The sequence below is a fragment of the Aquarana catesbeiana genome, linkage group LG10 (genome assembly GCF_042186555.1).
Source record: "Aquarana catesbeiana isolate 2022-GZ linkage group LG10, ASM4218655v1, whole genome shotgun sequence".
NCBI classification, from domain to species: domain Eukaryota; kingdom Metazoa; phylum Chordata; class Amphibia; order Anura; family Ranidae; genus Aquarana; species Aquarana catesbeiana.
Window position 1 is genome coordinate 262627622 of NC_133333.1, and position 15739 is coordinate 262643360.

Consider the following 15739-nt stretch of genomic DNA (forward strand, 5'->3'; position numbering starts at 1 on the left):
TATTGGGATTTTATGTGATAGACCAACACAAAGTGTCACATAATTGTGAAGTGGAAGGAAAATGATAAATGATACAAATAAATATGTTAAAAGTGTGGGGGGGGGGAGGGGCATTTGTATTCAGCCACCAGGAAACTGTCTCAGCACTAAAGTCACCCTTGGGAATTTCCTAAACTCAACATAGTGTTAATATATGGGACTATCATACTCTATTGAGATTTATCTGCTGCTTGACAATATGAACTGTTATGCGCGTATGCGATTCCATTCCATAAACTGTTGTACATATGATTTATGATTAAGGCGGTTTGTCCTAGGTGCACTGTATGTGAATTGGTCTGTGAGTAACATCCACCCCGTGATGCACACTTTATGTGCGGTTATCCAAATGTTTATGTATGCATTAAGTTTATATAGGGGTGTTTTGTAGTACATGGAACACGGTTTTGACTAGTGCACATATTGTGGTACAGCCTCTGCCTCCATTATTAGATACTGTATTGCAACTTCTCAATGTGGGACATCTAGTTAGATTTACTATATTGTTTCTAGACTGTACACCTTCTATCATTATACCATTGTGGATACACCTATATAATTTACTTCATCTTTACCATTCTTATTGTATGGGGGATGTACTCCTCGATGTTGAATGCCATATAGGTATATAACAGTGGTATGGCTTAAGTACCTCATAAGGCTATCCCGGCTAGATTATTTAGGCTTTCAGGTAGCGCCAAACATACCCATATATAATTTTCATTCTAAACACAATTGACAGGGCACCTCACTGGGTACTCTGTGTAAGGGGGGCAGCAAACTGTGGCTTCTGGCCCTATAGACTTGTCCTAAGCGCAGTTTTTTACCACGAGATACTAGAGGAACCAATTGCCTTCAGAAGTCACCTAATTAGTAAATAGAGTCCACCTGTGTGTCATTTAATCTCAGTATAAATACAGCTGTTCTGTGAAGCCCTCAGAGGTTTGTTAGAGAACCTTAGTGAACAAACAGCATCATGAGGGCCAAGGAACACACCAGACAGGTCAGGGATAAAGTTGTGGAGAAGTATAAAGCAGGGTTAGGTTATAAAAAGATCTCCCAAGCTTTGATCATCTCACGGAGCTCTGTTCAATCCATCATCGGAAAATGGAAAGAGTATGGCACAACTGCAAACCTACCAAGACACGGCCGTCCACCTAAACTGACCGGCCGGGCAAGGAGAACATTCATCAGAGAAGAGCCAAGAGGTCCATGGTAACTCTGGAGGAGCTGCAGAGATCCACAGCTCAGGTGGGAGAATCTGTCCACAGACAACTATTAGTCGTGTTCTCCACAAATCTGCCCTTTATGGAAGAGTGACAAGAAGAAAGACATTGGTGAAAGAAAGTCATAAGAAGTCCTGTTTGTAGTTTGTGAGAAGCCATGTGGAGGACACAGCAAACATGTGGAAGAAGGTGATCTGGTCAGAGGAGACCAAAATTCAACTTTATGGCCTAAAAGTAAAACGCTATGTGTGGGGAAAACTAACACTGTACATCACCCTGAACACACCATCCCCACCGTGAAACATGGTGGTGGCAGCATCATGTGGTGGGGATGGTTTTCTTCAGCAGGGACAGGGAAGCTGGTCAGAGTTGATGGGAAGATGGATGGAGACAAATACAGGACAATCTTAGAAGAAAACCTGTTAGAGTCTACAAAAGACTTGAGACTGGGGCGGAGGTTCACCTTCCAGCAGGACAACGACCCGAAACATCCAGCCAGAGCTACAATGGAATGGTTTAGATCAAATCATATTCATGTGTTAGAATGGCCCAGTCACAGTCCAGACCTAAATCACATTGAGAATCTGTGGCAAGACTTGAAAATTGCTGTTCACAGACGCTCTCCATCCAATCTGACAGAGCTTGAGATATTTTACAAAGAAGAATGGGCAAAAATGTCCTCTCTAGATGTGCAAAGCTGGTAGAGACATCCCCAAAAAGACTTGTAGAGAAAGGGGGTTCTACAAAGTATTGACTCCGGGGGGCGCCATACAAATGCCCCTCCCCCACACTTTTCACATATTTATTTGTATCATTTATCATTTTCCTTCCACTTCACAATTATGTGACACTTTGTGTTGGTCTATCACATAAAATCCCAATAAAATACATTTACGTTTTTGGTTGTAACAAAATGTGGGAAATTTCAAGGGGTATGAATACTTTTTCCAGGCACTATAGACAGTTCTACACAGCCCCACAAATTCTCTGTCCCCTCCCCCAATCCTCTGTACCAGGTTTTTCTGCAGAGGGGACATGTACTTGCCTTCTCTATTCTCCTCTGTCACCCCAATCTGCCATGAGGTTACCCCACATTCTAATGAAGGTTCCATCCCATGTGACAGCCCCGTGTCCGGGGGATGGGCAGCTCAGCGTTGGGGCCGGACATGTCCCATTCATTTCTTCCCAATCAAAATTCTGACAAATGTTTTGTTATTCGGAAATTCCGATGCATCCGAATTGCAAATCACAATAATACTGATTGCAGACAGATCCTCCCAAATAACGAAATTTAAGTTCGGCTGAATTTGGAAAATTCCAATCGAATTAGAAAACAAATAAATGGAACTAAACAAATTCAGAAAACAAATTTAACCAAATGAAATGAAAGAAAAGAAAAGTTTTGGTTGTGTGGATGTCTGATTGGGGCTCCTGGGAGATTGGAGGGGGGATGGGCGGAATGGAAGTACAGCCGGTGTCTTGCCGAGAAAGTTCCCTCGGCGGATAAGTTCCCCCCCTGTACTGTGCAGGCGCAGCGCCTGCGCAGTACGAACTACTGTCAGCCGTCGGAGATAGCCGAAGCTCAAACTCTTCAATCAGCTGTACACGGCGCCTGCGCTCTGGGTCCAGGTTCCTTCCCCACCATCCAAGTGGACCTAGAGGGGGAATCTAAAAAGAGCCGAGCGAAGTGAGGCCGTGCCCGAAGCGTGGCGAGCGAAGCGAGGGGCCCTCTTACAGGCGCCGTCTACAGCTGATTTTCAGCTATTCCGCTTCGGCTATTTCCATCGGATCCTAGGCGCAGGCACAGGGGGGAACTTAGAGGGGGGAACTTATCCGCCGAGCGGAACACCGGATTATCTTCTATAAAGAAAAGTGAACTTGTTACTGAACTGATCGGGTATTTATTTTACGGGGGGGGCGGAGGTATGTACCCGGGGGCAGAATTATGTACCAGGGGGCGGAGTTATGTACCCGGGGCAGAGGTATGTACCCGGGAGGTCACCACAATTCCTCGAATTGGTTATATGAAGAAATATCTCTATAAGTAGCGATCTCTGAGCCAGTATATACGAGATATTAGAGATTATAACATCAAGCTGATCGATAATTAAGACAACTGAGAAATCACAGCTCTTCCTGATTGGCCACAAGCTTCTATCTGTCGGGATTATTCGATCAGAGCAAGCATAGGTTTCGGTTGCAGCACGATCCCGGCTCCCCCTTTGTCTTCCAAATAGTGACCTTTCTTTTCCCATTCGGACAGTTATTCACACAACGATTAAAGTTACATGTACAGTAGCGGGGGATGGTGGGGCAACATTCTCCATAGGGGGTATGAGGCTTGGTGAGCACTGAGTCTGGGGGACAGGTAGGTACTTCTAGCTCTGGACAAGTCACATTGGCACACAGGCGCTTCACTGGAAGAGAAGAAGAAGAAGAAATGTTACCGATAATAATTCTCAATAAATTGTCAAATGATTCCCCCAATATGTTCAACATCACATTAGAGGGGGATGGACACAAGACAGTCTGGTGGGGGGGATGGACACAAGACAGTCTGGGGGGGATGGTCACAAGACAGTCTGGGGGGGGGGATGGACACAAGACAGTCTGGGGGGGGATGGACACAAGACAGTCTGGTGGGGGAGATGGACACAAGACAGTCTGGGGGGGGGGATGGACACAAGACAGTCTGGGGGGGAGATGGACACAAGACAGTCTGGGGGGGGGGATGGACACAAGACAGTCTGGGGGGGGGATGGACACAAGACAGTCTGGGGGGGGGGAATGGACACAAGACAGTCTGGGGGGGGGAATGGACACAAGACAGTCTGGGGGGGGGATGGACACAAGACAGTCTGGGGGGGATGGACACAAGACAGTCTGGGGGGGGATGGACACAAGACAGTCTGGGGGGGGAATGGACACAAGACAGTCTGGGGGGGAATGGACACAAGACAGTCTGGGGGGGGATGGACACAAGACAGTCTGGGGGGGGGAATGGACACAAGACAGTCTGGGGGGGGGGGGAATGGACACAAGACAGTCTGGGGGGGGGATGGACACAAGACAGTCTGGGGGGGGGGGATGGACACAAGACAGTCTGGGGGGGGGGATGGACACAAGACAGTCTGGGGGGGGGGGGATGGACACAAGACAGTCTGGGGGGGGGGATGGACACAAGACAGTCTGGGGGGGGGGGATGGACACAAGACAGTCTGGGGGGGGGATGGACACAAGACAGTCTGGGGGGGGGGATGGACACAAGACAGTCTGGGGGGGGAATGGACACGGGACAGTCTGGGGGGGGATGGACACGGGACAGTCTGGGCAGTCTGGGGGGGGGGGAATGGACACGGGACAGTCGGGGGGGGGATGGACACGGGACAGTCTGGGGGGGGGGATGGACACGGGACAGTCTGGGGGGGGGATGGACACGGGACAGTCTGGGGGGGGGATGGACACGGGACAGTCTGGGGGGGGATGGACACGGGACAGTCTGGGGGGGGATGGACACGGGACAGTCGGGGGGGGATGGACACGGGACAGTCTGGGGGGGATGGACACGGGACAGTCTGGGGGGGATGGACACGGGACAGTCTGGGGGGGATTGACACGGGACAGTCTGGGGGGGATTGACACGGGACAGTCTGGGGGGGATGGACACGGGACAGTCTGGGGGGGATGGACACGGGACAGTCTGGGGGGGATGGACACGGGACAGTCTGGGGGGGTGGACACGGGACAGTCTGGGGGGGATGGACACGGGACAGTCGGGGGGGGATGGACACGGGACAGTCTGGAGGGGGATGGACACGGGACAGTCTGGAGGGGATGGACACGGGACAGTCTGGAGGGGATGGACACGGGACAGTCTGGGGGGGATGGACACGGGACAGTCTGGGGGGGATTGACACGGGACAGTCTGGGGGGGATTGACACGGGACAGTCTGGGGGGGATGGACACGGGACAGTCTGGGGGGGATGGACACGGGACAGTCTGGGGGGGATGGACACGGGACAGTCTGGGGGGGTGGACACGGGACAGTCTGGGGGGGATGGACACGGGACAGTCGGGGGGGGATGGACACGGGACAGTCTGGAGGGGGATGGACACGGGACAGTCTGGAGGGGATGGACACGGGACAGTCTGGAGGGGATGGACACGGGACAGTCTGGAGGGGATGGACACGGGACAGTCTGGAGGGGATGGACACGGGACAGTCTGGAGGGGATGGACACGGGACAGTCTGGGGGGGGGATGGACACGGGACAGTCTGGGGGGGGGATGGACACGGGACAGTCTGGGGGGGGGATGGACACGGGACAGTCTGGAGGGGATGGACACGGGACAGTCTGGAGGGGATGGACACGGGACAGTCTGGGGGGGGATGGACACGGGACAGTCTGGAGGGGATGGACACGGGACAGTCTGGGGGGGGGGATGGACACGGGACAGTCTGGAGGGGATGGACACGGGACAGTCTGGAGGGGATGGACACGGGACAGTCTGGGGGGGGGATGGACACGGGACAGTCTGGGGGGGGGGATGGACACGGGACAGTCTGGGGGGGGATGGACACGGGACAGTCTGGAGGGGATGGACACGGGACAGTCTGGAGGGGATGGACACGGGACAGTCTGGGGGGGGATGGACACGGGACAGTCTGGGGGGGGATGGACACGGGACAGTCTAGAGGGGATGGACACGGGACAGTCTGGGGGGGGGGATGGACACCGGTACTGAAATATTAAGCAGCTCTCTGGTCACACTAAACATGGGGGAACATGTAGGAAGGTGCAGTCTTCTTCCTCCACTGTAGGTGGCGCTCCACCAGAGCAGTACTGCAATTAGAGAGAAAGTCAGAAGAAACCTGGCTTCTCTATGATTTCCTGGTCTTCGGATGCAGCGTTCCTATTGGCTAGGCTGCATCCAGGTGACCCCCGGCGACCATCTTGGGTAATCAGAGTCTCTTTAAAGCTGAGTTCTACTCGTTTTTCTGTTTATTAAAAGTCAGTGGCCACAAAAAGCGCATCGGATGACTTTAAGACCTTTTCACTCTGGAGGCGTTTTTTAGGCTCTTTAGCGCCTGAAAAAAGACTCATCTGCAATCCCAGTGTGAAAGCCGGAGCAGCATCTTTGGGGGGCTTTAGGGGCGATGTGTACACCCCCCTAAAACGCCCCTGCCATTGAAATCAATGGGCAGCACCGCCTGAGCACCTGCAAAGCGCCTTGGCACCGGCACTTTTAACGGGGCACTTTTAACCCTTTATCCGGCCGTTAGCGGGGGTTAAAAGTGCCCGAAAACCACCGCAAAAAACGACGGTAAAGCGCTGCTAAAACTAGTGGCACTTTACCGCCGAGGCCGGGGCGCTGGCTGTGTGAAAGGCCTCCCCCCAGTGTGAAAGGCGGATTGCAAGCAGCATCTTTGGGGCGGTACGTGAGCGCTCTATACACCGTTCCTAAACCACCCCCGCCATTGAATCGCCCTCAAAGCGTTTCAGCAGCCAAGCTTTTACCCCTTGTTAACCCCTTCTTTGGGGTTAAAAGCGCCCCGCTCCCACCCGCACAGCACCGGTAAAGTGCCGCTAAATCTAATATTTTACCATGAACGCTCGGGCGATCAGAGTGTGAAATGGACCAGCAGGGTGATGTGTGGATGCTGAAACACTCAGCGACCCCACGGGGGCACCGCTACTGGTGGAACTCCGCTTTAATTCCCCTTCCCCAGGTTTTGGGGTGAATTCTGCACAGTGGATAGGAGCGGGAAAGTGACTAGTGGCAGGAGAGCTTCCTGGCAAGGAAGGAAAGGTTAGGGACACCCCATCCTACTTCTGAAGCCTCCCTATTGGGATCGGACCGACCCGGCCATCATCTGTTCTCGGAGACAGACGCCGTTGGTGCATCTGAATCTACAGTGTGCTCAAGTTACATGGAACTGTAGAGGTTTCCCTGTTTGGGTGCCTTCCCACTGGACTGTGTGTTGACTTGAGCCTTTTCCTTGTTTCTGCAACCGGACTCGGTGTAACTACTTCCTGCACCACGCTGCACCTACCCACACTTGGTGGCAGTCGGCAGGTTCAGTGGGTGCAGGAGGATGATTGGGTTGCAGCATGGCTCTGCTAGGATTGGCCTTAGCTCTAATATCGAAGTCCCATGGCTGAGTGGTAGAGAGTACCCCATGCCTGTACCAGCAGAGGTGGCTCTAGGCTTTGTGAGGCCTTAGGCATAACCTAGACATGAGGCCCCATTAACATCTATAATGGGAAAAAAATAATAATTCAAGCAATAAAAATTAATTGCATATATTAAGAGTACTGGTGTCAGTGTGCTCCATCATCACTGAGAGCACACCGACACCAGCGCTGAGATCACACCGACACCAGCGCTGAGAGCACACCGACACCAGCGCTGAGAGCACACCGACACCAGCGCTGAGAGCACACCGACACCAGCGCTGAGAGCACACCGACACCAGCGCTGAGAGCACACCGACACCAGCGCTGAGAGCACACCGACACCAGCGCTGAGAGCACACCGACACCAGCGCTGAGAGCACACCGACACCAGCGCTGAGAGCACACCGACACCAGCGCTGAGAGCACACCGACACCAGCGCTGAGAGCACACCGACACCAGCGCTGAGAGCACACCGACACCATCGCTGAGAGCACACCGACACCATCGCTGAGAGCACACCGACACCATCGCTGAGAGCACACCGACACCATCGCTGAGAGCACACCGACACCATCGCTGAGAGCACACCGACACCATCGCTGAGAGCACACCGACACCATCGCTGAGAGCACACCGACACCAGCGCTGAGAGCACACCGACACCAGCGCTGAGAGCACACCGACACCAGCGCTGAGAGCACACCGACACCAGCGCTGAGAGCACACCGACACCAGCGCTGAGAGCACACCGACACCAGCGCTGAGAGCACACCGACACCATCGCTGAGAGCACACCGACACCATCGCTGAGAGCACACCGACACCATCGCTGAGAGCACACCGACACCATCGCTGAGAGCACACCGACACTATCGCTGAGAGCACACCGACACCAGCACTGAGAGCACACCGACACCAGCGCTGAGAGCACACTGACACCAGCGCTGAGATCACACCGACACCAGCGCTGAGAGCACACCGACACCAGCGCTGAGAGCACACCGACACCAGCGCTGAGAGCACACCGACACCAGCGCTGAGAGCACACCGACACCAGCACTGAGAGCACACCGACACCAGCGCTGAGAGCACACCGACACCAGCGCTGAGAGCACACCGACACCAGCGCTGAGAGCACACCGACACCAGCACTGAGAGCACACCGACACCAGCACTGAGAGCACACCGACACCAGCACTGAGAGCACACTGACACCAGCACTGAGAGCACACCGACACCAGCACTGAGAGCACACTGACACCAGCGCTCTTAATATGTGCAATTAATTTTAATTAATACTTAGTACTGTGCGCTGGTGTCAGTGCTCTCAACTCCCCAGTTGCATGCACAAACCCCCAGTCACCTGCACACCCCCCAGTCACCTGCACACCCCCCCAGTCACATGTACCCCCCCCAGTCACCTGCACACCCCCCCAGTCACATGCACACCCCCCCCAGTCACATGCACACCCCCCCCAGTCACATGCACACCCCCCCAGTCACATGCACACCCCCCCGTCACATGCACACCCCCCAAGCCCATGTACCTCACACATAGCAAGGCTCTGTCCCCTCACAGCTCAGTCAGTCGGCTGCACACAGACAGGCTACAGCGTACTGGAATTGGCTCCACCTCCACCACGGAAGCCCCACCCTGGAAAGAGGGTGGACTCCGCGATCCTGTGCTGAGGTGCTAGCTGTGCAGTTGCACAAGATATCAACTGAAAGGATGGACAGGTTTTGCTGGCAGGCGGGGCGGGGCGGGGCAGTTGACGGTCTCTGTGTGTGTCTGCTGGTGTTCTGACGAGAAGGACACCTGCTTTTCCAGTGGAGTTTTCTTGAAAGGTGTGGAGACTGGGCAGTGCCCTGGTAGGACGGCCGGGGTGTTACAGAGCAGAGAGGAGGCGGACTGACTGACTGTACTCTGAATGAGGCGGCACGAAGCTCCGCTGATTGTACCTGGGACTGTTGTAGTATGAGGCTAGCCAGAGGCAGTTCTTTAGGCAAAGTAGGCAGTGGCGAGGCCCCTGGGAGGGCGAGGCCTTAGGCGACCGCCTACTTTGCCTAATTAGAGAGCCGCCTCTGTGTACCAGGTCCCAGACCAGCTGATAGCGGCGCTGGCTATTAACATCCTAGAGGATAAAGCCCACTGAGCAGTGATAGTGTTGATAGAATAAGAGCAGGTCGCCTTAGAACTGAATGTGTCACACCTTGAGGACCTGTTTGAGAAAAGCTACCAGTCTCAGGGCTAAGATGAAGATTCTTTGTCAGGAAACAGCAGGAGGATGAGAGTCTCACTCATTACGCAGTAACCATGCAGAACCTCTTCAGATGCTTGGAAAAGAGCGATGTGTATGGCTGTGCCCACATTACGGCATCCGACCACATGCTGAAGGACCAGTTCATAGCTGGCATGAAGGTTGGCCCAGTCTGGACAGGAAGAGAGAGTAATGCCGCGTACACACGAGCGGACTTTACGGCAGACTTTGCCCGGCAGACAGGATTTGGTCGGACAATTCGATCGTGTGTGGGCTCCAGCGGACTTTGTTTTCTCAAAAGTTGGACGGACTTAGATTTGAAGTCCGTAAAGTCCGACCGTGTGTACGCGGCATTAGATCGCAACCCGCCATTTCCTTCCATAACATTGTGGTGGATTCAGTTGCACAGGAGCAGAAGGAGGCGGAAGCAACAGTGGCAATGACCAATTTAGGGCTGAAACAACTAATCGATTAATCGGCCAGTAACATAATGGGGTTGAAAAAAAACCTAAAATGAGCCCTTTATAGTACAAAAAGAGCAAATAATCGCTCCTGTAAATATTACTTTCACAGTTCTACACTAAAAAAAATGACCCCCTTACAGTAGTTATTATTTGCTTTTTTTTGTACTATAAAGGGCTCATTTTAGTTTTTTTCGCCCCCATTATGTTACTAAACGTCTTAGACATGGTTCACATCTTTGTGTTTTTTGGTGCTTTTTGCAGAAACGCACTACAGTTCATTTACATGATTTCCTATGGGACACGTTCACGCAAAAGGGTGATTTTTTTGGTTCAATATACTTCAATAGAGAAGCTGCAGAAAAGCATGTAATGTGTTTTTAAATCTGCCCAACAACAAATTGGCCAAAAAAAAAAAATGCAAAAAACGCAAATCACAGCAAAATCACGTGCACAAAAATCAAAATGCACAGCAAAGAGCACGGCAGAAACAGATGAAAAGCAAACTGCATAGGTGTGTACCGAGCCTTATGCTGACCACACCGATCAATTTTCAGATGAGAATATTCAGATGAAAAATCTTTGTACATTCGCTGAATGAAAGAACGAACGTTCTTAAAATGACATTTTTTTTTGAAGGAAGACTTTGTTTTTGTTTTTAATTAAAAAAATTTGATCACTGAGTCTGATGATATTTACCAGATTCACCCTCTAATAGTATATACAGTATATATCCCCTCTAATAGTATATACAGTATATATCTCCTCTAATAGTATATACAGTATATCCCCTCTAATAGTATATACAGTATATCCCCTCTAATAGTATATACAGTATATATCCCCTCTAATAGTATATACAGTATATATCTCCTCTAATAGTATATACAGTATATATCTCCTCTAATAGTATATACAGTATCTCCCCTCTAATAGTATATACAGTATATATCTCCTCTAATAGTATATACAGTATCTCTCCTCTAATAGTATATACAGTATCTCTCCACTAATAGTATATACAGTATCTCCCCTCTAATAGTATATACAGTATATATCTCCTCTAATAGTATATACAGTATCTCTCCTCTAATAGTATATACAGTATATCCCCTCTAATAGTATATACAGTATATATCCCCTCTAATAGTATATACAGTATATATCCCCTCTAATAGTATATACAGTATATCCCCTCTAATAGTATATACAGTATATATCTCTCCTCTAATAGTATATACAGTATATATCTCCTCTAATAGTATATACAGTATATATCTCCTCTAATAGTATATACAGTATCTCCCCTCTAATAGTATATACAGTATATATCTCCTCTAATAGTATATACAGTATCTCTCCTCTAATAGTATATACAGTATCTCTCCACTAATAGTATATACAGTATCTCCCCTCTAATAGTATATACAGTATATATCTCCTCTAATAGTATATACAGTATCTCTCCTCTAATAGTATATACAGTATCTCTCCTCTAATAGTATATACAGTATATCTCTCCTCTAATAGTATATACAGTATATCTCCTCTAATAGTATATACAGTATCTCTCCTCTAATAGTATATACAGTATATATCTCCTCTAATAGTATATACAGTATCTCCCCTCTAATAGTATATACAGTATCTCTCCTCTAATAGTATATACAGTATCTCTCCGCTAATAGTATATACAGTATCTCTCCTCTAATAGTATATACAGTATCTCTCCTCTAATAGTATATACAGTATATATCTCCTCTAATAGTATATACAGTATCTCTCCTCTAATAGTATATACAGTATATCCCCTCTAATAGTGTATACAGTATATCTCCCCTCTAATAGTATATACAGTATATCCCCTCTAATAGTATATACAGTATCTCTCCTCTAATAGTATATACAGTATATATCTCCTCTAATAGTATATACAGTATATATCTCCTCTAATAGTATATACAGTATCTCTCCTCTAATAGTATATACAGTATCTCCCCTCTAATAGTATATACAGTATCTCCCCTCTAATAGTATATACAGTATCTCTCCTCTAATAGTATATACAGTATCTCTCCTCTAATAGTATATACAGTATATATCTCCTCTAATAGTATATACAGTATATCTCCTCTAATAGTATATACAGTATCTCCCCTCTAATAGTATATACAGTATATCTCCTCTAATAGTATATACAGTATCTCCCCTCTAATAGTATATACAGTATCTCTCCTCTAATAGTATATACAGTATATATCTCCTCTAATAGTATATACAGTATATATCTCCTCTAATAGTATATACAGTATATCTCCTCTAATAGTATATACAGTATCTCCCCTCTAATAGTATATACAGTATATCCCCTCTAATAGTATATACAGTATCTCTCCTCTAATAGTATATACAGTATATATCTCCTCTAATAGTATATACAGTATATATCTCCTCTAATAGTATATACAGTATCTCTCCTCTAATAGTATATACAGTATCTCTCCTCTAATAGTATATACAGTATCTCTCCTCTAATAGTATATACAGTATATCTCTCTCTCCTCTAATAGTATATACAGTATATCTCTCCTCTAATAGTATATACAGTATCTCTCCTCTAATAGTATATACAGTATATCTCTCCTCTAATAGTATATACAGTATCTCTCCTCTAATAGTATATACAGTATATATCTCCTCTAATAGTATATACAGTATCTCCCCTCTAATAGTATATACAGTATCTACCCTCTAATAGTATATACAGTATCTCTCCTCTAATAGTATATACAGTATATCTCCTCTAATAGTATATACAGTATCTCCCCTCTAATAGTATATACAGTATCTCTCCTCTAATAGTATATACAGTATATCCCCTCTAATAGTGTATACAGTATCTCCCCTCTAATAGTATATACAGTATCTCTCCTCTAATAGTATATACAGTATATATCTCCTCTAATAGTATATACAGTATATATCTCCTCTAATAGTATATACAGTATCTCTCCTCTAATAGTATATACAGTATCTCCCCTCTAATAGTATATACAGTATATCCCCTCTAATAGTATATACAGTATATATCTCCTCTAATAGTATATACAGTATATATCTCCTCTAATAGTATATACAGTATCTCTCCTCTAATAGTATATACAGTATCTCCCCTCTAATAGTATATACAGTATCTCCCCTCTAATAGTATATACAGTATATCCCCTCTAATAGTATATACAGTATCTCTCCTCTAATAGTATATACAGTATATATCTCCTCTAATAGTATATACAGTATCTCCCCTCTAATAGTATATACAGTATCTACCCTCTAATAGTATATACAGTATATCTCCTCTAATAGTATATACAGTATCTCCCCTCTAATAGTATATACAGTATCTCCCCTCTAATAGTATATACAGTATATCCCCTCTAATAGTATATACAGTATCTCTCCTCTAATAGTATATACAGTATATATCTCCTCTAATAGTATATACAGTATATCTCCTCTAATAGTATATACAGTATCTCCCCTCTAATAGTATATACAGTATATCCCCTCTAATAGTATATACAGTATCTCTCCTCTAATAGTATATACAGTATATATCTCCTCTAATAGTATATACAGTATATATCTCCTCTAATAGTATATACAGTATCTCTCCTCTAATAGTATATACAGTATCTCTCCTCTAATAGTATATACAGTATATCTCTCCTCTAATAGTATATACAGTATCTCTCCTCTAATAGTATATACAGTATATCTCCTCTAATAGTATATACAGTATATCTCTCCTCTAATAGTATATACAGTATATCTCTCTCTCCTCTAATAGTATATACAGTATATCTCTCCTCTAATAGTATATACAGTATCTCTCCTCTAATAGTATATACAGTATATCTCTCCTCTAATAGTATATACAGTATATATCTCCTCTAATAGTATATACAGTATATCTCCTCTAATAGTATATACAGTATCTCTCCTCTAATAGTATATACAGTATATCCCCTCTAATAGTGTATACAGTATCTCCCCTCTAATAGTATATACAGTATCTCTCCTCTAATAGTATATACAGTATATATCTCCTCTAATAGTATATACAGTATATATCTCCTCTAATAGTATATACAGTATATATCTCCTCTAATAGTATATACAGTATCTCCCCTCTAATAGTATATACAGTATCTCCCCTCTAATAGTATATACAGTATATCCCCTCTAATAGTATATACAGTATCTCTCCTCTAATAGTATATACAGTATATATCTCCTCTAATAGTATATACAGTATATATCTCCTCTAATAGTATATACAGTATCTCTCCTCTAATAGTATATACAGTATCTCCCCTCTAATAGTATATACAGTATCTCCCCTCTAATAGTATATACAGTATATCCCCTCTAATAGTATATACAGTATCTCTCCTCTAATAGTATATACAGTATATATCTCCTCTAATAGTATATACAGTATCTCCCCTCTAATAGTATATACAGTATCTACCCTCTAATAGTATATACAGTATATCTCCTCTAATAGTATATACAGTATCTCCCCTCTAATAGTATATACAGTATATCCCCTCTAATAGTATATACAGTATATATCTCCTCTAATAGTATATACAGTATATATCTCCTCTAATAGTATATACAGTATATCTCCTCTAATAGTATATACAGTATCTCCCCTCTAATAGTATATACAGTATATCCCCTCTAATAGTATATACAGTATCTCTCCTCTAATAGTATATACAGTATATATCTCCTCTAATAGTATATACAGTATATATCTCCTCTAATAGTATATACAGTATCTCTCCTCTAATAGTATATACAGTATATCTCTCCTCTAATAGTATATACAGTATCTCTCCTCTAATAGTATATACAGTATATCTCCTCTAATAGTATATACAGTATATCTCTCCTCTAATAGTATATACAGTATATCTCTCTCTCCTCTAATAGTATATACAGTATATCTCTCCTCTAATAGTATATACAGTATCTCTCCTCTAATAGTATATACAGTATCTCTCCTCTAATAGTATATACAGTATATCTCTCCTCTAATAGTATATACAGTATCTCTCCTCTAATAGTATATACAGTATCTCTCCTCTAATAGTATATACAGTATATATCTCCTCTAATAGTATATACAGTATCTCCCCTCTAATAGTATATACAGTATATCCCCTCTAATAGTATATACAGTATCTCTCCTCTAATAGTATATACAGTATATATCTCCTCTAATAGTATATACAGTATATATCTCCTCTAATAGTATATACAGTATCTCTCCTCTAATAGTATATACAGTATATCTCTCCTCTAATAGTATATACAGTATCTCTCCTCTAATAGTATATACAGTATATCTCCTCTAATAGTATATACAGTATATATCTCCTCTAATAGTATATACAGTATATATCTCCTCTAATAGTATATACAGTATCTCTCCTCTAATAGTATATACAGTATATCTCTCCTCTAATAGTATATACAGTATCTCTCCTCTAATAGTATATA

General features: G+C 45.4%; 1 protein-coding gene across 1 annotated transcript in view; it reads right to left on the reverse strand.

Moving 5' to 3' along the window:
• Positions 1-111: 111 nt before the first annotated feature.
• The window catches only part of LOC141111436 (cysteine-rich motor neuron 1 protein-like), a 67197-nt gene continuing 51569 nt past the window's right edge, over positions 112-15739 (reverse strand). Inside the window, exon 4 of the mRNA XM_073603732.1 lies at positions 112-3682. Coding sequence (XP_073459833.1) covers positions 3441-3682 — 242 coding nt within the window. The 3' untranslated portion in view covers positions 112-3440. The remainder of the gene's footprint in view (positions 3683-15739) is intronic.